Raw genomic sequence first — 24,691 nt, forward strand, 5'->3', positions numbered from 1 at the left:
CATATTGAAAAGGTCAGAGGTCAGTTAAGAGGTTTTGGGGGTCATGCTCTCCTCAGCTAGTGATGAATCACCTGGCTGTGTTTGTGGGGCTTTGAGCATATATATACGTGTGTGTGTGTGTGTGTGTGTGTGTGTGTGTGTGTGTGTGTGTGTGTGTGTGTGTGTGTATGTGTGTGTATGTACACCAGGGGTTCATTGATCAGGGAGACTTAGTGTTTGGTCCATATGTCTTCATCTGTGTTTGAAGACCTGCAGAGAGTGGTCATATTGAGGGTTTGCTTTTACTTGGTAAGATTGTGTATATGCTGTATTAATATGATTTTATTATTTTTACATTATTTGCTGTTGGTGGATTACAGGTAATTTTGTAATGCAATTTTACTATATTTTGCCTTTTACACAACACTTCACATGCCAGATAGCATTGTCTAGTAAAAAAAAAGTATTTTTTTTTTTTTAGTTCTCTCTGCTCCTTGTGTGTGTGTTTTTTTTTTTTTAGGTATTTAGATGCTTCAGAGCCACATTTTACAGTTTTAGGTACAGTTTATGTTGAGTTTTAGGCCAGATAATAATAATGAATAGCATGAAAAGCTCCATTTGGTATGAAGTTATTTCCCATGATAACCCCTGGCCTGTGTGCCTGTGCATCTGTGTGAGTGTGCGTTTTCCCCTTCAGGCATGTGGGAGGCTGGATCTTTGCCTCCCAGGACCCTTCTTGCCACTATTGTGACAGGCGAGAAATGAAGATGGGTGTGCGTGTCCACACACTTGCATGCACACACACACACACACTTGGGCTTGATTAAATTCAGAAATTCACATCATTACTGAAACACCTGCTTTACTCATTCCTTTTTCTCCATGTTCTGTTGAGTCTTTTACCATTAACATTTCATTTTTTTCTCGTTTCCTCACTTCTTGTGAATCTCCAATATGCCTGTGTGTGTGGGTGTTTTGGGCCCAGGGTGACAAATTAAACCAGATGTCGGCCAGAAGGTGGTTATTTTTTTCCAGTGGTTAAGTTGTTTCTGCTCTACTCAATTTTTTTTTTTCAGGTAACCAACCATTGTTTGAGAGTCCTCCATTTTAGTCCCTTGGTTAAACACCGAGAGGAAGAGGAGCAGCACCAGTGCTGTGGCCTGTGGACAAAGAAGTTAATTTCCTGCTGTGAGATTGAACATCACCAATTCCACCATATAAATGGTGTTGGAAGATAGAAAAAAGTTTACAGTTTACAGTGCTGATAGAGTAGATAAATAGGACATGAGTGGGAGATACAATGGAGAGAAATTGAAGATACACTAAGAGAAACAAATACATATAGATGGAGGGATGATGGAGCAAAACAGGCAGTGATGACTTATCAGTTACTGCCAGGCCTGCACAATAAATCACAGGTAGCTGTTTATAACAGACTTGTATTTCCATGTTTAAAAAATGTGTGATTAGATTTGTAGTTGATGCTTTTATCTAAAGCAACTTACAAGTGAGGGACATCAGTAAAACATCAGTGCAGTAGGAGACCTTGGTGTAAGTAATAACTGCAAGGATATCAAGTGATAATTTGCACCAAAAGTGCATAGTAAGTGCTAGTTAGGTGAGAAGGTGGTCTTTGAAAAGATGAGCCTTAAATAGATTGTTGAAGATAGAGAGGGGCGTCGCTGCTCTGATAGCATTCAATAGCTTGTTCCACCATCAGGGAATGTCATCCAGGCCTTCACTTGTCTCCAGCTGTCTCCAGAAAGCAACACTGATGTTAACTAATTTTGCCTGTATTTCTATCACTATTGTCTTCTACTGAAGCATGCTAATCAGCTAACCCCGGGCCACCTGCCCTCAGTTCAGCACGAGAGGCTGAAGAAGAACTGATCAGAGGGCGTATTCTAACCTCTTGTCTTGTAAACACAATGATAGCTGTAGCTCTTGGCAAGCAACCATTATCACCACCACGTTCGACTTAAATATAGCCCCTGTAAGGCATTACCACTCATAGGATTAATGTAAGAGTGCAGACAAAGTGTTGAGTCAACTGCTACTTTAAAATATGCAGTATAAATTTAACAAGTCAGTGTGATGAGAGATCTGTAGCAAAATAGATATTGATATTGATATACAGTAGGTTGTGGATGTGTGTTCATTTGAATCAGACATGGCAAAACTTGACATTACTTGGCTTATGTTGAATTTTGACTTATGTTGTAAAATACCTTGCTTGATTTGTTGAGGTGTCCCTGGCTTGAATTTGTTTTGTGGGACCAAGACAAAGAATGGTAATACTGTTTTTGTTGAAATAATTACACATTTTAATGTTCTTTTTGTGTAGTCATATAGACCTGTAGTAGACTAGTAACTAATGTACATGAAATTACAAAGCAAAATTACAAAGCAATGCATAGTCTATTATTTTCTGTAACAGTTGTGTGTTTACTTGCCAAGTGCTTACCTTACCAATACACACACACAGGAATTCACACACAACTTGCTTTTGAGATTATCTTGTTAAAGATGAGACTATGTGTTGTGGTCCCCCCTTAGCATAAAACAAATTTAATGCAAAACTGATGACCTTGAATCCTTGGTAACACTGTTCTCAAATTTTGCAGTAATAAGGCAAATTAAATCAAATTTACAGCTAAGGAGATAGATGAAGACAAATTACAGTGGAGGAGAGGTAGGAAGGAGTGAGAAGAAGAGAGATAAAAAGATGGATGAAATGTAGGAGTAAATGAGAGTGAGGTTATTTCGCTCCTAATTAATGAAAGCAGAGGACCCACCAGAGTCATTTCTATTCCAGTTTAATTAAGTTTAGTTATTTCGAGCAAGTAACATATTCCTCATTTGGGAGTAGTTAAAGAGGTAGTGAAGTGGAGCTACAGGGTAGAGAGAGGTGGATGCTGATGCGTTTTCAGGTGCTCTGGCTATCTCCTGCAGGTAATTTTTCTCCCAGCAGGCGATGGCAGGCTTTCACAAGGTCACACCATTACCTCTCTCTGTCTATCATTCTCTCCCTCACTTAGCTTCCACTTTTGCACCCTCACACACTCTGGTGACTCTAGTTTTCTCATCTTTCACCTTAATGTTTCCACCTTTTGCCATGTCATTTCTCTCTCTCTCTCTCTCTCTCTCTCTCTCTCTCTCTCTCTTGTCTTTTGTTTCACAGTTCAGGTCCCTGAACCTGGGCCAGTGAGATATTGCTGTACGCTGTTGTATGTATAGATGTGTCAACAGGTCTCCTCTTGAAAGCCAATTTCTGAGAGTCTGCAAGCCCCAAGTTACATCTGGGTTGTGTCTAGAAATGATTTATCAGGATTGCACCAGCACCAAAATTAAAAAGCCTGTCGAGCATTTCATTAAAGTATTCCAAACAAACAAAGACATTTAATAGCTAAAATCTGAAGGATATTTTTTTAATTGTATATTAAAATTATTAAATTACTTTGGATTTCCTGTTTAAATGATAACAGCCTTAAAAAGCAATTAATATTTTTGAAACAAACAGCATACTAAGATGTCTGTAAAAAATCAGCACTGTCACTGTGCTGTTGGTATCATGTTGCTACACAGACCACCTGTGTAATTTTAAAGCAAAGACTCAAAAGCTTTATACATAATTCACTGAAATCTGATTCAGAAAAGGACTGTGAATCTCATTAGCCCCTCATTAGGACTTGCATTGCAACAGAGAGAGGGAGAAAGAGAATGATGGGGAGGGGAAGAAGAGGATTGGAGGAGAGATGGAGTTCAGGGCTGAATCGAGCTGACTGAGGTTTGTTACTTAAATGAGCTCATGATGGAAGATGTGGAGTGATGTATGTTTCTTGATGTGAGTGTTGTGATTTTCAGCTCAGCAGCTTGTTCATGCACGTTTTGATTGATCAAAGGGAAGCTCTATGGTGACAAGACTGTCTGAAATTTTGATATGCATCCTATTAATGAACACATAATCATAGTAGATTACAGATGAAGATTGTTGTTGCACAGGGCAGCTCCAAGCTGCTTGGTGTATGAATCTTGAATTATGTCTGTATACACGGGAATATCTGAAGAGAGGAAGTATTTTTATTAGCTTAAACAATTAGTGGTTCAATCAGTTACTTGGCTCACAAAGTTAATTAGCAAAAAATATGATGAGTGATTCATCTTATACACCGTGTAATTGAGCAAAAGCACCACAGATTTTGTGGTTCCAGCTTCTCAAATGTGAGGATTTGCTGCTTTTCTCATGTCTCCATAAATAAATGAATACATTTAAACATTGTGAAAACTTGACATTTAGTTAAATATAACTGTTCTGGTGAATGCACTGGATTGAGATCTTGGTGGTTTAACATTGTGTACTTAATGTAGGGAAATGTCAGTTTGAGATGTTGTCGATCTGACAGATGGCATATGGAGACTAGTGCACTGACCCTCTGTTCACCTGTATTGACACAAACACATACACACACACACACAACACCTGCTGCTCAACCCCTCCCTGCCCCATCTCTCTCTCTCTCTCTCTCAAATTCAGTCAAACTGCCTCAGACAGGGACAGTAATGTTAGAGTGTCTCTTTTCTCTGACTGTGGTTCTGTTTTCCCAGTTTGGCTTAGTCATATCCATCTTTCATGTTCGGACTAGTTGATTCAGTGTGTGTTTGTGTGCGTGTAAGAGGGTGAGAAAGCCTGAGAGACTGACTGACTCAGATGGCAGGTGTGTCTGTGTGTGTGTGTGTGTGTGTGTGTGTGTGTAGCAGCCAGCACACCAGCTGCCGTGTTCCTATCAAGTATCTTTAGTTACACACAGAGGGATTTGACACTGAACCAAACCCTGTAACGCTGAAACATGATCAGCCGAGACCTATTCACCAAGAGACAAATACACTGTGGACACAGCAAACTTTGGCATACACACAAATCACATAAATGCATATTCACTATGTACTCATGCACACACACACAGGTTGACCCACACAGAGTTGAAAGCCTTTCACGTCTGTTTCAACAAGCTGTTTTTACATGCCTAATCATTTATTCATAATGCTCAACTGTAAGAGAGAAAAGGCCAACGACAGGAGAGAGGTGTGTGTGTTCTCCAGAGGAGCACCTGTAAGCTTTTGGCATTTTCCCTGTTCCGCTGTGGTCTTGTATTTTTTAGCTGACGATCCCAGAGGCTTTTTCAGCTGGTGTTAGCTAAACAAGCGCTGACCTGGAAATTACTGAGCTGCTGGGATACTTTATACTAGCTGCAAGTTATAAAAGATGACATTCTCTCCTTCCTCTGAATGAGTGTGTTCTTGCTCCATGCACCTTCAGGGTGACAAATGACAGCAGAATTATTTGAGAAACTTGGGCAGTAACGCATACACACTGATGAAGATACAGACACTCTTTCAAAGTCCCTCTCAATAGATGTCACTTCCAGAATGCATATGTCAAAGTGTAGAGACATGCTTGATATACATTAAGTCATGCAAGATGACAGTAAGAACTTTTGACCTTTGCATGCCTTATGCTTAAACCCTGAGGGGGAATTTTAGAAGTGATGCACACTTGAGGAGGAAGGATAGGAGTAGAGCAGGTGACAGCATGAATGGTTGGTCAACACTGAAAAAGAGAAAGATGCAGGGAAAAGAGAAATGGAGAAACAGGTAACATAAAGAAGTTGAATCAGAAAATGGTCATGAAATTCTGTATGAGGGGTAAACTTACTTGAAAATAACATGTATACAGTATGTTTGAATTTGTATATTGCGTGTTGATGTGTGTGGTTGTCTTTGTGCATTTGTATTTATCTGCAGCATCTTGGGGGATACGCACGTTTGTGCCTCGAAGATGCTCTCAGCAAAGCATGTTGAACTTCATTTACGAGGGCTTGTTTCTAATTTTATATAACCAGGGGAGGGACTGGGTGCTGCATACCAGCAAAGAAGCAGTTTCACCAAACAGTATTTAGAGTGACAAAAGCCCAAGGCTTACAGCTTGGCCATAGGTGTATATACAGTATATGTGCAAAGAATGATGGATGCACAAAAATAAACACACATGCCAACCTCTGTAAGGCACGGAGTGCGTGGGTCAGTGCCTCAGTATACCCGGGGCAGTCCTTAACCTCTGAGGTGCTGCAAACAGACAGGCAGATAGCTGGATATGGAAGGAAGGAAAATTGCTGTGGGGAACAAGGCCACATGTGGCATATAGGCTACTGTACATACCCTGGCTTCCTGAATATCACTGGTTTAGCAGTGACTTGGGATTAAATTGTTGTACATGTATGTGTCTGGCTGTGTGTTCATGTCACATAAGGTACCAGCTAGGCACATGTGTTGTAAACTTTGTTTTCACCCAGTGTTTTGCTTAGTGTTCAAAGCCTCTGAAGCTGTAGAGCTTCCTGATTGATATTATAGAATTTGACGTTTCCACGTTTTCAAAAGCTTCACCCTTACATCTCCAAACTTATATGTACTAACAATAATAATATTATGTGCTAGTTATAAATGTTCTTTACAAAAGGTTTTCACATCTTAGTGTGGTAGCAGTGTCCTTTTCCATGTGAACGTTCTATAAAAATCTAACGTACATCCAGTTTGAAACAGTTTTAAGGGCTCGCTGATTATTATAAAGCAAAATTATAGGAATTTTTACAGTAAGAATCAGCTTTATGTTTATCCTTACAAAGGTTCATTTACTTCTGTACTCTAGTTTAAGATTTAAAAAAAAAAAAATCTTTTTCCTGTTTCTGCAAGTGTAATTGAACATGAGTGCAGTGCACATGGTGTTAAATAAGCATTTCAACACACTGGTCACCTCTGTATTTATATCTACTTAAATGCCGTGTAGACAGAAACTGGATGGTCAGTCTTAAAAATATTTTAATGTAACATATAAATGTATCATTAATGTGACTTAAGTACTCAGGTCTGATAAAACATTCTTTGTATGTTTAGACCACAGAGCCTAGATCTTTATTGAAAATGATGTTTACTAGTTCAAAATGTGAAATAGAGAGAGAGAGCGAGAGAGAGAGAGAGATGTAACAAATGTGGCTCAACAAAAGAGACTGAGGCAGCTGTATTCATCGCCAACTAGAAAAATGTTCACCATCCCTCTAACAAGCTTAGTGTATTTTAAAAATCACCTTCTCATTTTGTAAAGCCTTTTTTCTTCTTTTTCTTCTAACTACCCCCCCTTCACTTCTCTTTTCTAATGTAATGAACCTTACCTTGAATCCTCCTTTTAATTGGTGTCGACTCAGATGAGAAGAGTGTGTGTAGGGGGGGAAAAAATCCTTTTTTAAACATTCCATAAATTAATTTTTTACCAAGTAAGGGGGTCCTGCTTAGCAATTTAATCAGACAGTTGGCTTTGTGCACACTGCATCCTTGGCTTTTAAAGGAATGTTATTTAGAATAAATAAGGCACTGTGGTTAAATGAGAAGGCCTTTTAGAGGGACTGATGAGGCCTCGTGCAGCCACTTCAGGCTGTGAGTGGGAAAAGACTTCAGCTGGGAAATTAACAGGCTGAATAGATGCTTAGACTTTGCAACTCTATAATGAGACTCCCATAGTCTGCACAGTCCCAAAGCGTACGTACTGTACATGTACTCGCATGTCTGCTTTCACATGCATGCTCACATATCATGAATAACTCACAGTGCACCAACTCGCATAAACATAGATGTGTAGTTTACAAATATGCAATACACATGCATACACACTAGCAAATGTGTGTAAATAGGCATTGCAATTATTGTAGTTTTAACATTTAGAAGTAAAAAAGCTCACAACTTTAGTTTTTACATGTTTATTACTTATTTACATATTTATAGCTGTGATAGCAACGGAGAAAGGATCAGAAAACAATCTTACAATCTGTTTGATAAAAATACAGAAAAACAGAAAAATTGGAGCAAAGCTAAAACCCAAATTGTCTTGATTAGCAGCTTATACAGGATCTACAAAGTCCTTTTTGATAAAAATAGCAGATCTTTTAGGAATGATGCTTTCTCTTCAGTGCACTGACCACACACATTAGGCCAGTGAATTAACCATAAAAACACAACTCAGTTAAGTGTGCTGGCTGTCGTGGTTTGGTGCTGCTCTGAGGCCAAGCCATGATATCACAGGCCAGTCTCCTGCTGTGAGTGCACACTGGAACGAATGTTACCATGCCACACCACACCACACCGCAGCAAAGCATGCAACTGTGGAGTTGTGTATACAGTGCTGTTGTGAATACATATATTCATACACTGTACACTCGTTCTGGTGTTTCTTCACATTCTACTTTATGGAAACTAGATCACATTGTACCCAAGTACACTGATATTGCTCAGTGTCTTATCTCAAACCACAGTACCTTTCCTCAGATGCTATGATGCTATTGTTACCTGTCCCCAGTACATATTATATTTCATCTTACAATACAATTTTAATTTAACTTTAGACACTTGCAAACTTGAGGCACTCACTACCTCTGAAGTAGTCTTTACGTATGTGCTCAATATCTGTCTTAATCACCACAACACAACCACAACACACCACTTGTCAAGAGTCTTTAGGACATATTAACAGTTTTACAGGTGAAGATTATTTTATCTTTGTGTTGTCTAAAAATAAAAGAAAATGTTGATTTGCAAAGATTGTTGATGCATTTCAGGTCACTGAGCATGTGCTGTTCCACTTTTCCAAACCCTTGCTTGTAATAATTTATAACCTTGAAACCTATCATGATTGTTTATGCTTGGACTAATTTTGTGTGGATTCATTCAACCAGGAATGTCCTCTCACCCCTGTCATCTTAGCCTGGATTTCCCCCCTAGTTTCCACTTCTGGATCATAATAATTGCACATAAACACACCGACATGCACATGCACTGTGCACACACTCACACACACACACGCACAGAGGAAAGAAAATGCATTGTGTGCCTACACACACGCTCATATGTTTTCAGATTGATTCACACAGAGGTGAAAGGCCTCATGGGGAGTGGCTGTGGCTCTGAATGATAAATGCCTGTGTGTGCCCTGTGACATGACCTGTTTAGTCCGAGACTGAGGCTGCCACACTAATGCACAAGTGCCAGTGCTCCAGATACAAGCTATGTGTGTGTTTTACTCGTTTACATTAAAAGGATGACAAAACTCCTCATTTAGGCGGTTTGTTTGTGGGACACACCATCTATAATCTACAGCGGTCAACACATAAGACCTCCTCTATTCTTCCAAATCTAAATCTGTACAGAGTGACCTCCTGCAGACATGAAGCATGTGATGTTGTTTTGGAAGATAATTCCTGGTTGCTACACAGTGAACATTTAATCTCATATTTATGTGTGCATTTGTTTCCCCCCCCCTGAACTCTTCACCCAGCAGTTTCTCCACAACAACCTCAGGCTGAGGTGTAGCTCCCTTATCATTGTCCCATAATGGCCTCTTCCATAGTAGTAGGACTTTGCATTAGAGATGAGACTCATGGGACTTCTAGCAGGATTCAGCTTTGGGGTTCCCCTCTTCATGGTTCAGTCAAGTGCTCATCTCTAATGCAATTCCCTGCACATATGTGTGTCTGAATATTTGTCTGGGCCTTTGCCATTCCTCATGCTTTTTTTTTGTCAGCATTTTCTCTATTATGGACCATTCAAGCGACAAATACAACTCATTTGCAGTAATGCAATATTCATCACACATTCCACTCATTTTTACAAGACAGATGTCATCTATTTCACAGCACCGGGCAGGTGTGTGATGCATTTTTTTAAAAGGCCATAATCTGAAAGCCTTGCATTTCCTCTGACCGGCCTTTACTAGGCCCCTGTTGACAATTGGGCTGCATTCTATCTCTGATATACCCGTAGGCCATGTGAGCTAGTCATAAACTAGCCATGTTATAGGCGTATTGATTGGTCAACAGATTGCCTGTATCCTGTAAAACGCAGCTCTAACGTGAATGCCTTTATTAACCACGTTGGCAATAAAGGTGGAGAACTGAAATTCAAAGGTTTTTTTCTTCTATATGGTTGTGTTTTCATGTGGTTTGGGGCATGGTTATGGTCATGGTAATCCAGATTAGTCTTGATCTCTCTGCTACTATCGAAGTCTTTAAAAATGTAGATTGAAAACCCAGAGAGGCCATCAGGCCTTTGCAACTTGTCTTAGGTACTTAGGCTGCCCAAATCTATTTTGTCTTGGACATCACTTACCACAACTCACTTTTATAGACCTGCTTTCATGTAATTATCTTGTATTGATTGAATTAGACATCCCCTTTCTTCCCTCTTCTATTTCTTATCTTGCTCTTCTTTGTTTTGTTTTAGATGTTTTAATTTCAGGTTTTCTCTCATTCAGTCTCTCTTTAAGGACATCAGCCCTTGGTTTCCCATGACACACACCAGCAGCTGATGTGTGTGCAAGAGAAAGACATAGATCCTAGGGGATTCTAAAGCTTTACCTCTCGCCCCCTCTCTCATCCCTCAATCACAATCTCCGAGCTCTCATCCTCCTCCTTTATTTCCTTTTGTCATCCTTCCTCTCCCTCTCCCCACTTGGTGATCTTGAAGCTCTCTGCTCTTGGCAGTTTGTGTTTTTTACTTCCTTTTACTCACTAGTTCTCACTCCCTTGTTTCCTTTTCCTCCTGACATATTCCACTGTTTAGATTTTTAAAAAGATGCATGCCTCAAATTTAGACCTTTTCCTTTTGTGTGTTATTACAGGTATTACAGACATTTTTTGGAAATTGTCTTGGTCTGCAAGTGCAAATGAGCTTTTAAGCTGTTCTCCACATTTACATTAATATTTTCAAAATATCATTGTTGATTAATGTCCAGTATCCCTTACAGATAAACAAATAAAATATATACAATATATTCAGAGGACATAAAAAGTGACTTCAGTTAACCATTTTTGTCATATGGCACCAAACAGGGATGGATGTGTTTTGCAAAAAAAGTATTTTTTTATCATAATAGTTTCAATATGAAGGTGTTTCTTAGTAACATCTTTTGTTCCTCTAATCACAATATTTTTCTGTCACACCCCCTAAGGTAGATTGTATCTTTTGTTTTCTTGCTTAGTCTCAGACAGGATGTCATAATGAAAGAAACATTAGAAGGTGGAAGTTAATACACTGGGCTTGATGGGACGGAGAGACTTTCACTGACTCTCCCTCTGCTTTATGCTACATTTCCTTGCCTTTTATTTCTTCTAACCAACAGCTACTTCCTGTTTTGCACTCACAACTACGTTGCTTCCTCCTCTCTCTGCTTGTTACCTGTTTATAAAGATGTCCTTCTGACAGTTTCCTGTCTATCACCCTTATGCCATTCTTCCTCTTCCTCTCTCTCTCTCAGTTTCTTCCTTCCAGCTACAATTCTCAGACGCCCCTAGTCTGGTACATTAACAGCTATTACTTAGTTTTGTTTGTCGGCAGTCAGATCACATAAGCCCAGAGTTAGCTGCTGTTTTATTTACACTGTTTGTATTTTGACAGTTGTTTTAGTAAACTTTTCCAGAACACTTATTCGCAGAGGAGAGGCTGCATTCTCTATTAGACTAACAGAGGATGTTTTCTTCACATTCATTCAGTCTGGGCTGTCAGCCAGTGATAGAGAGGCATCTCCTACTGCTGCGGCTGCTGCTAGACTGGAACACACAGGAAAATAAATATGGAAATGAATAACACATTAAACAAATAAACATACATTATTGTCTCCTCGGTAGATCAAAAGTAAGTAAGTAAAAAATATTGTATTGGATTGTAACAGCCATGGTGGAATTGAAACTGGGACATTGACCAAGTGCAGGACTGTTGTATAAGAAGGAGATGTTTGTGGAAGTGGAAAATATTGGAAGTGGAAGATTGAATACATTTAGTCCATCTCTCTCTCACTCACACACAATCATGCACAGTGCACACACCACCTCACATCTTAATTACTGAAGCTTGATGGGTACTTAACCTTGTCCCTTGCTGCTTATGCTAATGCAGAGAGGTCAGGAGTGTGCTGATTGGCTGGCTTGCTGTCAACTCAGCCAGAAACAACTGTCAAGAGTGCAGATGAGAGGATGAGGGAGGATAGGAGAGGAGACTGAGGAGCAAGGACATAGGAAATATGAGAGGGGGAGACAGAGACAGAGGAGAAAGAAAGGGTAGAGAAAGTGGGAATATAATAAGAATGTATCAGTTATATCAGATTAAATTTTAATGCAGTGCTTTTGCTGTAGAACCAAAGTAAATCAAAACAATGACATTTAGAGGTTGTTCTAGACAAATGTTGTGTTAAGCGACATGCAGAGGTACCCATGGTGTAGATCTGTACATCTCAGTTACACAACCTTTCCTCTCTGCTCTTATCAGTATGACCTCATCCTTTAAGCAACATGTTTGTTATGCAGCATATGGCTAGCTCTGTGTGTGTAATGAGCTCACCCTCCCCGATGTTGCTTTCTGTATAGGGCTGAAGGTGTTTAGCAGCAGGAAGAGTCATTGAGAGGACGGACACACACACACACACACACACACACACACACACACACACACACACACACACACACACACACACACACACACACACACACACACACACAGTCACAGAGATGTCCTCGTTAGGACACTGAATTGACTTTTTTTTATACAATACACCACTTACTATATTGAAAATAGAATGACAAAAGTCTAAGAAGAAGAATGAATTTAAATACCAAGAATGGCTTCATTGGAAATTTTGGTAATATTTTGTAGGATGTGAGACATTGTGTCTAGCAGTTGTGAAGACATCATCATTATGGCGTGTAGATGATGTTACTATATTTCGGCTGTGGTCACATAAATGGCACTATAGAAGACTGCCGTAATCCACAAAGGATGGACGTCATCACTTCAAGTTTTGTTCTGAGAAAGTTGAAAAGGCCTGTATTTAGGTCATGCACTGTGGTCCATGTGAATGCCTAGAGTTATTTTAATGTCATATTTACAGCAAGGGGCTTCTCCAAGTCAACCTGATCAATTCAGTTGGACATTTAGTCTGGTCTAATTTGACTGATTCACTGTGTCCACTCAGCTGTTAAAAACCAGTATGTACAGCACAGCCCTCCCTACCATACATATATAACACAGAGGTCATACATGTATGCATAGACTACTGAACGCTGTTGCCATTGCCATCCGTGACCATTGGTATGTATATGTACAGTATGTTCAGAGCATGTGTGTGGGTGTGAGTGTGTGGTCTTGAGGCTATAGAGAGCACGGAGTTGAGAGGTGGGGGCGCAGAGATTTAGGGCAAGGTGCCATGAAGCCAAGGAAAATGTGTGTGTATGCGCGTGCTAGCACACCTCGTCCTCTGATCTCGGGGGACATCTGCTCTGGTCCGGGTCACTGGCAGCGAGCGCTCAGTCGGGCTCAAAAGTATCGCCACGGCAACTGCATCGCATAATCCCATTCCATCTCATCCCATCCAGGAACTGTGTGCGACGTGATTGGCCTGTTCCCCCTGGGGCGCCGAGGCGACGGATCAGGCGCTGTCTGCTTACTCGCTGTGTCAGCTAGGACTCTGAGTCTGTGGGCGGGGAGCAAGTAGCGCATTAAAGGAACGTTTGGCGCATTTTGGCAGGAGACGGTGTGAATTATGCAGACGCACCCCTGCTGTGTGTGTGTGTCTGTGTGTGCAGTGATGCCAGTTTGAGTTCTTCATGGGGAACAGTGTGGGGAGAACAAGCTACTCTAAAAAGATAAATGCCTTTTTTGGCTTCCTCTGTCTCACCTCTCCCAGTCGTGAAACTTTACATCTCTCCACCTTTAAGTATTTACTAGTGCCATGATATTCTACTGCTACAAACCTCTCTGCCTCTGTCAGTGTTGTAGTGGGTGAATATTATTCCTTACCTTCTATAATAATGGGGAAAGGCCTGAAAGCACATGTACAATATAAGTGTGTATTTCTGGGGATCAATGGAAGTACAGTTTCTCTGAATGTGCTGTTAAAACGCTTTAGTCTGTGCTGAAGCATCATGTCCAACAGACCGTCTTCTTTCTTTGTGTTTTATCTTTTTTTGGCATCTTAAGTGATTTGTTACTTGCTCAACATTTATGTGTGGATAAAGAGTTAGATTTAAGAAGTAAAGATGAGGAGACTAAAATAACCCTGAATAATACAAACAGCTCAGAATAATCAAAATAATCATAAACAAAAACATTTCAGCATTTGCCTTCATCTTTCTTCCCTTTATCCCTCCACTCATCTCTCACCAACTTTACCTTTCATCTATCTCTCCATTCCTCATTCACATGACAGTGTAAACTGGCTTTGAATAGTTGTTTGTCTGCCTTCACCTTTCTCTCTCCTTGCCCCCCCCCCATCACGATCTGTCTTTGTTTTGCTGAAGAATACAAACACAGTCTGAATTAAAACACAACTGACAGTTTGCATCCAGTTTCTTTGCTCCTCCTCGGTCCTCCCACGATTCCTCCCTCACTTACATGCCTCCCCCCCTTCCATCCCTCCCTCCCTCTCCCGCTCCAGCTGTCAGGAGGCTTCATTATTAAAGATTCATGGCGGAGTCTGGGCAGCTTTTCCAAAAGCCTTTGTCAGACAGACCGAGTGTCTCAAATCTCACTGCCACTAACTGGAGGTGACATACAGACTCGCATACAGTACATTTGCATGCACACAGACACACACTCAAACACACACACTCCTAACCTCCTCCTTGTGGTTAGCTACACGATTTTACTATCTGCCCAGCCCTTTTTAATTCAAATCATCTTGAATATGGGATTCTTCCTTTCATTTCTAATGAGTGATTTTAAAATACCTTACCCCTGTGTACTCTCTCCAGTGATCACTTCACACTGTCTTATATAGTTATACAACAAAACCGAATGCACCTCTAGTTAATATCACAAAAATTAAGTAATTATAAATCCAGTCCATACACAGTTTATTTGTTTTTAGCCAAATCAGAGGAATTAGGCCTATTATTTTGAAAATAGAAATGTTTGACGGATTAAACTACAATGAAAGGGTCATATTTAAGAACCAGCTACAATAAAAATCAGTGCAGCCTTCATTATTGAGATTCTATTCTTTTAGTTTTTTCATATTTTGTATATTGATCTTTTACATTGATGACAGATTTGATCCTTCTGGTCGTGGATGACATCGATCAAATCTGTGGAAAGATGTTCTGCTGTTCTTCACAGATGATCCTGTTTAGCTGCTCTTTGCTGAAGAGGTTTTGTTGTACTACCTTCCACTTTAATATACTCCAAAGGTTTTCTATTGGATTCAATTCAGAGGAAAGACTTGGCCAAGTCATTGTTTTCCCTCTTTCCCTCTTTAAAAACTCTTGTGTGAGTTTTGGCTGGACTGCAACAGCAGGGCCAGTCCTGTAAATGAAAATGATTGACTGACTGAGTGATGAAGTTACACAATTGATTGATTGTTTGAGTTTCCCCTTTGGCCATAACTCTTTCTCTATCACGTCATCAGGGGGGTGTTTGAAGACAGTTTTGCCAACGTAGGCTTTTTGTTGCTACATTTACCAACTTTTCAGAGACCTTTAGTGAGTTTTTTTCAAAAAAGCACTTAGCAACAAATCTTGCGACTTTTTGGACAAAGCTTAGCTCAGCTGGACCTGGTCAAAGCCTAGTGTGTTTGGGATCATTGTCATGTTGGAAAATTCCTCTGCTGCTAAGCTTCTTGACACTGGGAGACATTTTGTTTATTCAGTGTTTGGGTTTACAAGTTTGAAGTCTGTAAATCTCCTCTAAACCTTTTGCACTCATGCAACTCATGTTAGCACACTCCCACCTCCAATTTTCAGAGTTGGCACTGTGCAGTCACTGTGGTAGTCCTGGACAGGTACACGGGAAACATGCTGGACCCCATCAGATCCAAAAATATTTATTTTGGTTTAATTTGACCAAAGAATGTGCAGCCAATATTCATCAGGCCACTTGGCAAAGTTTAATCTAGCAGATTTGTGTCATTTTCTGAGCGAGGTTTTCTTCATGGATGCCATCCGCACAGATTGATGAATCACCAATTTTGCAACCGTGTTTTGGCTTGCGATCAGTAGCCTGCTGATGCTCTTGCACTGTCTCCCATCTTTATGAAGTCTCAATTCCTTACCATGTGGTGGTGCCTGTGGGTCATGATGGCCTGTTTTGTCAGAAAAATGATATTGTGAATTTCATCTGATGTGTTTAATAAATATATTTTACTCATACTTTCATCAAAACTTTGAGACATGGGCTGTACTGATGCACTGCTACACCTGTCACAGTAAACCTCTCTCTTCCTCTCATCTGCCTGCACACATATAAGTGCACACAATATATTGTACTATGACTTAACAGTATGTATTAACTACATCTTGTACAATGTAGCACACTTTTTCATGAAACCCACTGTTTCTTATGACATCAAATGCACATACTGACAGTCTGGCTCCAGAGACATTAAAGAGTAGTAGGGTGGCACATAGGGTAACGCTGGGCTAATATTGGCTTCTGGGCCTGGTCATATAGGGACCTGGACCATGCTGTTCTCATGCTCATATATCAACCAGCTCTTCCTCCATGTGTAAACAATTTGTGATTTCTCAGTGGTAGATGTAGAGCCCAAGCTGTGACTTGCTGAGCTCTAGCCTCTGTGTTGATCATGATTATAATATGACATGACAGAACTCTGAGTACTTAACATTAGTTATCAAAAACAATGTCCCTTTAAATGTTTTTAAAGGGACATTGTCAGTCCAAATTATTGGATTAGTTTGACAATATTTCTTAACCAAAAGGTCACTGACTAGATTTATTTCAGTCCTTTCATTCACATCTTGTGGCCCTCATTAGCAGATTGAGATGTTTCAGTTGTTTTCATGTGACCCGAGTATGGAAAAAGATGATAACTAAACTAGTAATCTTTATTCTTTACCATACTAGACATAATGGCTTTCAGCTCAAACCAAATTTTAGAAAAAACTCAGTTATACCTCATTTTGATAACCAGACATAACAAACTAACCTATCTAACTATTTTAGTTACACATACTGAACCATAGCTCCATGGGATTTACCTTGAGAAAATCCTTCTCAATTCTCTCATGGACATTTCATGAGGGAATAGCTTACATGCCACTGGGGAAAACAAACAAGTTCTCCTTGTAGCGAGAAACTTTTGCAAACATTGTGTCCCTTGTGGCCAAATTGACCATAACTGACTGAGAAGTATCTGCTACTTGTTTGGCATTTGGAGGTTATATGGCACGTTTTCATTTTCCTTGAGTGTCATTGAATATTGCTATTTCCATATGGTAGCCTTACAAATGTTACAGTGAAGTTCCTTTTCTACATGCACACAGATGGTCACATGTGGCCAGTGCAAAACCATTAGAATTTGAGGTTGACCTCCTGACCAGCTGTCTTTTGTATTAAAGTTTTCTCATTTAGTGAAATCAATAACATTTGGCTGGAATTATGCAGAGTGTTGGTGAAAAAATGCCACATAATCTACTAATATTAATCCCTTCATCTGTCTTTTTGTTTGCATTTCTTCACACAGAAAAGCCCAGGAACAGCAGAAAAAGGTGGTAGTAGCAGGTTGTGTTCCCCAGGCCCAGCCACGGATGGACTACCTCAAAGGACTCAGCATCATTGGGGTATGTATTTATATGTATGTGAAAGGGTTGCTCTGAGGGATATGCTCACACAATATATACTGTATATCTGCAAGGGTCCCTTCATTGGTCTTTATTTGTGTCTAATGGGCAACCTTTGAAGAATTCGTACAGACAGACAGACACACGCACACACAGAAATACAAATGGATTGACCTGTCACTCACCTTGCTGCCAACCTGCTGTGTCTGTTCTATTCTGGCCTCCCTGCTGCTTGGTGGATCAATAGAGATCCCTGAGACACAAAACCGAGCCTACTAAGATGAACAGGATGGAGAGTAGAAAAGAAGGAAGAGTATATGACCGAAGGAGGGAGAAAAGTATGAGAAAGAGGTGGAGATGGGGAGCGAAAAAAAGAGCCTGAGATTGTTGGAAAGAAAGGAAGCATAGAGTATTTGAGACATGAGGACCAAAGGAAAGAGGAAATATGATACTACACAAATAACATTGATATCTGTATAATGAATCTGCACCTGCATACCAACTGCTGATCATCATTGTTCATCATTGCGGTGCTTCATGTGAACAATGTTTTTAAAACAACTGAAAAGCTGAATTAAATAACTAGAATGTCTTTAAGTGTTAGTTTTTTTAATAATCCAGTATGCTGTCCCAGTTTATTTTTCGGTGAATGCTACTAACCAGTGTTTCCTACACAAAACTGCCCGTCTGAACTTCATAGTCAGCTTTAATATTTGAGATGCAATCCCCTTGCTGACCCATACATTATACTGTATATGTGTTAATGTCTAGGTTCTACAGGTAAACAGGTAAAATGGTCCTAAAACCTGCGTAGTCCTTTATTTTCTTCTTGCATGAATCTAGTGTAAGTGTATAAAGATCAGGTAAATTGACCCCTATGCTATCTGATGTGTGGACAAAGACAGTGTAGTAATTGGCAAGTGAATGATTTGAAGACTTCATGGCTTAGAGCCCAAAGTAACCAATAATACCTTTAAGGAAAAGGGACTAGAAAAGTCCTTAAAGGTATCATCAGACACTCTGCCCCTTTAATTGTTTTGCAATGTTCAGAGAGTGAAGGGAGAGGAGAGAGGATTAGAGAAAACACAAAGAGCCAACAGACAACACAAAAGATGTTATGACTAAAATCAAAATCTCAGTTAACATCAGGAGAGTCACAGAAATATGCAGATATAACAACAGGACAGAAGAAAGATCTTTTCACATACATTTCGAGGGCTATTTGCCTTACAGTGTCCAACAGTGTGCTATAACATGAAGAAATGACTTGTGTTGTGCTTATTTTGGATTGCAGCCCCTGAACTGTTACATTATCATTCATAACCCTCTGGTGCATGACAAAATGTGATATGGGACAGTTATTAGATTTTCTTCAAAGTCTGTTTCATCTCAGTAAGACGAGAGGAAACTAATTGAATCATTGGCAATGTTTGTAGTTAGTGTGCTTTTCTATATGCTGTCACCTTCCAGACCCTGCAAAATCAGCTTTAGTCTAACAGTCTACAATATTTAAAATGAAGAGTCTAGGTAAAGGGTGAATGAATTTATTATTTTTTCGTTGTCACTTCAGTCCTGCAAACAGTCATGCATACAAAGTTACATCAGACATTCCAACATTAATAAACAATGTGAAGTTATTCAAATAGTCCTTGTAGTTGACCAGTGTGCAATGCAAACATATCAGTATCACACAAAGAAACCAGAACATTTAATCCATGTTTAAGAGAGCTGAATAATTCTTGCATTTCTAAGAAAGCACATGTTCAGTTGTTCAAATTAGAAGAATGCATTGTTTTGTTCACTAAGGACCAGGCTTTGCCTTCTAAATTGCCACAGATAACCTTGATCTTTATTTCACACAATGCTGAATTTATTTGCTTGCATAAAAAAAACTGCCTTGTTGAAAATTGATAAATGAAACACTTCAGTGTCCAAGTGTTTATTACTGCCACTGTCTTAGAGTATAATGTGTTGGAGTTGTGGGGTGACTCAGATGTTAAGTTAAATGTCCTTTACCATAAATAATTCAATTCGATTTAAGTAAACATGCCACTATGTAACATAATCACATTCAAGTCAAGTGGCATGTATGTATAATATAATTACATTCAGATAAACAGGTTTGTATGTGTAATAGCCTTCAGGGCGAGGCAGAAACAGCTGGGAAGTTTACCACTGCTGGTCCTGTCATTGCCATGGGTAGATTGGATTCTGCATTGATACACACACGCAGAAACACACACACATACACACATGTGGTCTTTCTATTATTGTAAGAACACTCATTGACATAATCAATTTTCCCCTTACCCTAAACTTTAACGTTAGACCTGCGAGTAACCTAAACCCTTACCCTAACCCTAATCCTACCCCTACCCTTAACCCTAAAACTGTCTAATCCTTGTAGAGCCCTTTGAAGTTGTGAGGACTGGCCAGCGTGTCCTCACAACAATGGCTTTGAGCAAACATTTGTCCTCACAACCATAGAAAGACAAGTACACACTGAGTGAGGTATATGATTGTGCACACACTCCCCTTGTGTATCCTTGGTAGTTACAATCAACTACACAATGACAGTGGCAGTTGGTGGGTAATGCAAATTAGATACAAATAAGCAGTTGTGAATTTGTATATACTGACTGCCCTAACGGCTAGATAAGGGGTGTAGTTAAAAACAAGTGCTTCCTGTTGAATTCATTCAGTTTAATCGACCTGTGTGTCAGCTTTTATGTGCATTTCTGTTGTGTTCTCCTGTGAAGCTGCTGTGAAATGAATGACAGTGTATTGTGTGTAAGGTGCACAGACAGTCACGCAACCTCCCTGACTCTGAACTAGACATGCCACATCCTATATCAGAGACACATCTACACACACGCACACAGTGCTGGCTAGGTAATCGGAGGATTACAGTGGGTAAGCAATGTTGTAAAGCACAAGATGCACGCACATCAGTCCTCTCAGCATAGTGTATGTATGTATGCCTTGGGTGGGCTGCATTAGTGAATATTGTCCTCTCCTCATTCTTATTATAAAAATCACAAAGTATATACACTTAACATTACTGCTCATGATGAGTGTATCTCACAGAAATTGACAACTCACTTAAAAAATTACCTGAGTTACAATGATTCCTTTGGTTTCTGAGACCTTTAATACTGAATTTTTTTTTTTTTTTTATTAGTTTTAAAAAAATCTTTTATCCATAGACCAGAAATCTTGTACTTGTGTAAAGCCCCTTTCACACTAGACAAATACCGACCAACACCCGCTCACGTCTTGCTTTTGTCATCAGTATAAAAGGGGACAACCGACATTCATTTACAGGTAAAATGATTCTCCAGTAGTCAGGGGTATTTATTGCCTTTATTCATTTATGACAATGACGAGATTTATTTGTCATTTTTTTTGTCTCTCTCTCTCTTTCTCTCTCTCACACACACACACACACACACACACACACACACACACACACACACACACACACTCAAATGCACCGCTGCCACATGATTGGCTGATTGGATAATTGCATGACTAAGCAGGTGCACAGGTGGTCATAATAAAGTACTTTCTGAGGGTATATGTTAATATTCCAGGTGCATAAAGTAGGATTTGATAAGAACCAGAATTTAAAATAAAATCTGAATTAATTGCTAAGTTGTAAAGGATACTGGAACCTTACTGTGAGTGGGGACACCCGCTGCTGCTTTGAATGGAGCCAGATTGCTTGGTCATTAGAAGAAAATAGGTTTTATTTCATTGTGTAAGATGCATATAACTGCTGCCTGCAAAGCACAGTGTGCATCCTCGTGAGTGTATTTGAAAAAATGGTTACAATGGGTAATGGGCCTGGAGGCATTGAGAGCTGGTGCTAAGGGCTAGAGCAAAGACCTCTAAGAATAGAGAAAATGAGAGAATTAGATGTGGATGCTGGGAGGAATAAAAGGAGAAATATGACAAGAGAAATTATTTTTTCCTTCCCCCACTTCTACCTCTCTACCTCCCTGTCTGCTTTTTCTTTCCTTTCCTCTCCAGATTATTTTGCTTAGGACTCTTTCAGAGTTCACCTCAGAGCTGCAGTATTTTCATCATTTGAGGTGATGAGGAGAGTAACACTTGCTTGAGCATACCTCGTTTCTGTTTTACACAGTCTCATAATCTAAGGATGTGATATTGCTCTATTCTTACCTGTTAGCTCATCTGTCTTCCACCGTCTCTGCTTCTTTTTTTTTCTGCCTCTGTTCTCATCCTTCGGTTCCTACTGCCAGACTGCCTCTGTCGATACATAATACATGTGGTGTTGCAGCTACATAGACACGCAGAGGCATTTAGGAAATCTATATTGCTTCATCCTGGCTGGAGAGAATTGGGTGTGATTCTGTCTTTTTGCACTTGTTTGTCTCCATCTTATCTTTGTGTATATTTACAAGCCCACCTTGTTTTAATGCGGATCAGTATGTGTGTTTGGGAGGCGTCAATATCAGCCTTTTGTTTGACTCTATGGACACGGTTTGTCAGCGTCAATAAACTTTTCCCATGTGTGTCTGTCTGTATTTCAGGTCCAGCAGATTGATCGAGTGGTGGAAGTAGTGGACGAGGCTGTTAAAGGTATTCTGACAAATGCACAAGTTTGAGTGAATGAACAGCAATGCATTATACTACTAATTAATGAATGAGAGTCCTTTTATTATTGGAGGAGGAAATGAAGTTCTCGAGCGTCGAGAAGACAGACTTAAAGACAGAATGCAAAGACAAAGAATGACCAGACTGTCAAAAGTAGGAATATATCACTCTCCTATAATCAATTTTAAAACATTCTGAGAAATTATTGATAGCCATAAGGTAGCAGGTACAGTGTTATTAGAGCATTCACTGTTGTTCAAAGTTCAAGTCTTTTCCTGCCGTTGAAATTGGATATTCAGCTGTAGGATGACTTGATTAACAGCTTTTTTCGTGTTTTAAAGCATGATAAATATCATGAAACCAAATGCACATAAAACTTATTTTTGACCACACTGCTCCGTGTTGTGTTTGCATTGTATCTGTCTTTCTGCGTGCGTAGCTTATTAAGTGGTCTTCTCTGTCTGAAAGGCTCACAGCGAGACAGACTCACATGGCAGTGATTAGGTCATCCATTTAAACTGTTAGTGAACCACCGCACTTAGCTGTTTAATGAAGGTCAGAGAGAGTTTACAGTGTTAGAGTGTCCAGTCAAGCTGTCATACACCCCCAGCTGTTCTCTAATAAAGAACAGATTGAGTTTACGCTGTTCATGTGTGTGTGTCTGTATGAGTGACTAGTTTTCACTGCAGGCCTCACTCTAATGAAGGACAGCTGAACTGAGGATTAATTTTACAATGTGTCATCAACCCTAAATCGTTTGGCTACACACACGGCCGCACGCGCGCACACACACACACACACACACACACACACACACACACACACACACACACACACACACACACACACACACACACACACACACACACAATGACTTTTATTCCCCCTTTCTTCTGTCTGATTTGCTCATTCTTTCCTTTTTCTTCCCTTTCCTTCTTCCACCCGTTTCTCGAAGTCTTTTGATGTCTTCTCTTTTGGTCTTCCGTTCTACCCTCCTTCCCTCCCATTCTCTTCCCTCCTTCGCCCCCTCCATGGAAACTAATTTCCCCAGTATCATTACAGTTCTTTATGACCTCGTATAAACTGAGAACTGTTATTTCAGCTCGGAGGCCTGGGCATAAACCTTTAAGCTAGGGGATTTGCCTGTTGTAATGGCTACTAAAATACTTACTTCAATGAACTGCTAATAGACGCAGTTCTTTTCTGCACCAAAATTGCTTGCAGGTCTGTTTTCCACAAGAGCACTGGTATGCTTTTATGTGCTTGGATCTTGAGGTGAGAGGCCATCCATTCTGGCTCAAAAAGAACTTAACAACTGTCACTGCATAAAGATACCCCACTACTGTAAATAGTGCCTCTATCTAACATAAAGCTCAATAGCTCAGTACTGCCTCTTATAAACACCAGAGCATGTTTTTATCCTTGCTTGGGTTGCTGAGCATGCACACAGTCTCACACATTACAACTACTGCCAGCATAAGTGATTTGGTGGGTAGTGTTGTTACTGTGGTCACAAGCTTTTTTTGTTTTTTTTTAGCTGTGCCAGATGTTGATTTTCTTGCTAACACAACTTTGGCTTTATCATGCATTTCAAACCTAGTGGCAGATCTGTTTAAAAAAAAAAAAAAAAAGAAATTTAGTCGTGACACCCATGGCTACACATTTTTTCAAGAGCACCAGACCAGATTTTATATCTCCTAGTGATCCTCAACAAACAAAAACACAAGGATGAGTGATTATTTAAAGAGTAAAATACAGACAAAATAAATATACACATAATTTAATCAAGAAAAAAGTTATATTGAAGCACACACAAAGAAAAACAAGAAAATATATTATTCATATTTTCAATCATAAAGAAACACAAGCTTCCTCCGAATCTGATCTTTGCACCCTTAATAAATATTGATACCTCTTTCTTTATAGGGGCCCTTTTATGTCTTTATTTCTTTATCGGCCTCCCAATATTGATATTAATATTGATCCCAATATCCCGTAGATGATGGCCTCCGATGATACTATTTCACCTGATATTCTTTTATCTTTTAGAAACAGTTTAGATTTAGTGTGTGTGACATAGAAACTGAGGGCAGAAAAGGTTAGACAGGCTAATGTATCTACTTAGCTACAGATCAGAGGCTATATTGTATCCATATAACCTTGTGATCCTTATTTCAGCAGTATAAACAAACAGTTTGCGTGTGTCAGTGCTGAAAAATAAAGCAGGAGCATGAAGACACTGATGATGAGAAAGAGACTGAGAGGCAAGAGGAAGAGGAAATGAAGAGTGGGTATCAAGAGATAAATTCATGCATTCACTTGTATTTGAAGTCATCTGAAGCTCTTCTGAACATTGTCTTTTAATGCTCAGTGACCTCCCATCTGGAAGTGACAAATGCAAGCTGTGTAGGGGAGCTTGTCAATGTCAA

General features: G+C 39.7%; 1 protein-coding gene across 2 annotated transcripts in view; it reads left to right on the plus strand.

Moving 5' to 3' along the window:
* Positions 1-24,691, plus strand: part of cdkal1 (CDK5 regulatory subunit associated protein 1-like 1) — a 224,692-nt gene that overhangs the window by 50,243 nt on the left and 149,758 nt on the right. For both annotated transcript variants that reach the window (XM_071468175.1, XM_071468177.1), the window contains exons 5-6: positions 17,546-17,642; positions 22,199-22,247. In XM_071468175.1, the coding sequence (XP_071324276.1) occupies positions 17,546-17,642; positions 22,199-22,247 (146 nt within the window). The remainder of the gene's footprint in view (positions 1-17,545; positions 17,643-22,198; positions 22,248-24,691) is intronic.

Source organism: Trachinotus anak, unplaced genomic scaffold (assembly GCF_046630095.1).
Source record: "Trachinotus anak isolate AG129_WGS33_773 ecotype Australia unplaced genomic scaffold, CSIRO_AGI_Tana_v1 ptg000032l, whole genome shotgun sequence".
NCBI classification, from domain to species: domain Eukaryota; kingdom Metazoa; phylum Chordata; class Actinopteri; order Carangiformes; family Carangidae; genus Trachinotus; species Trachinotus anak.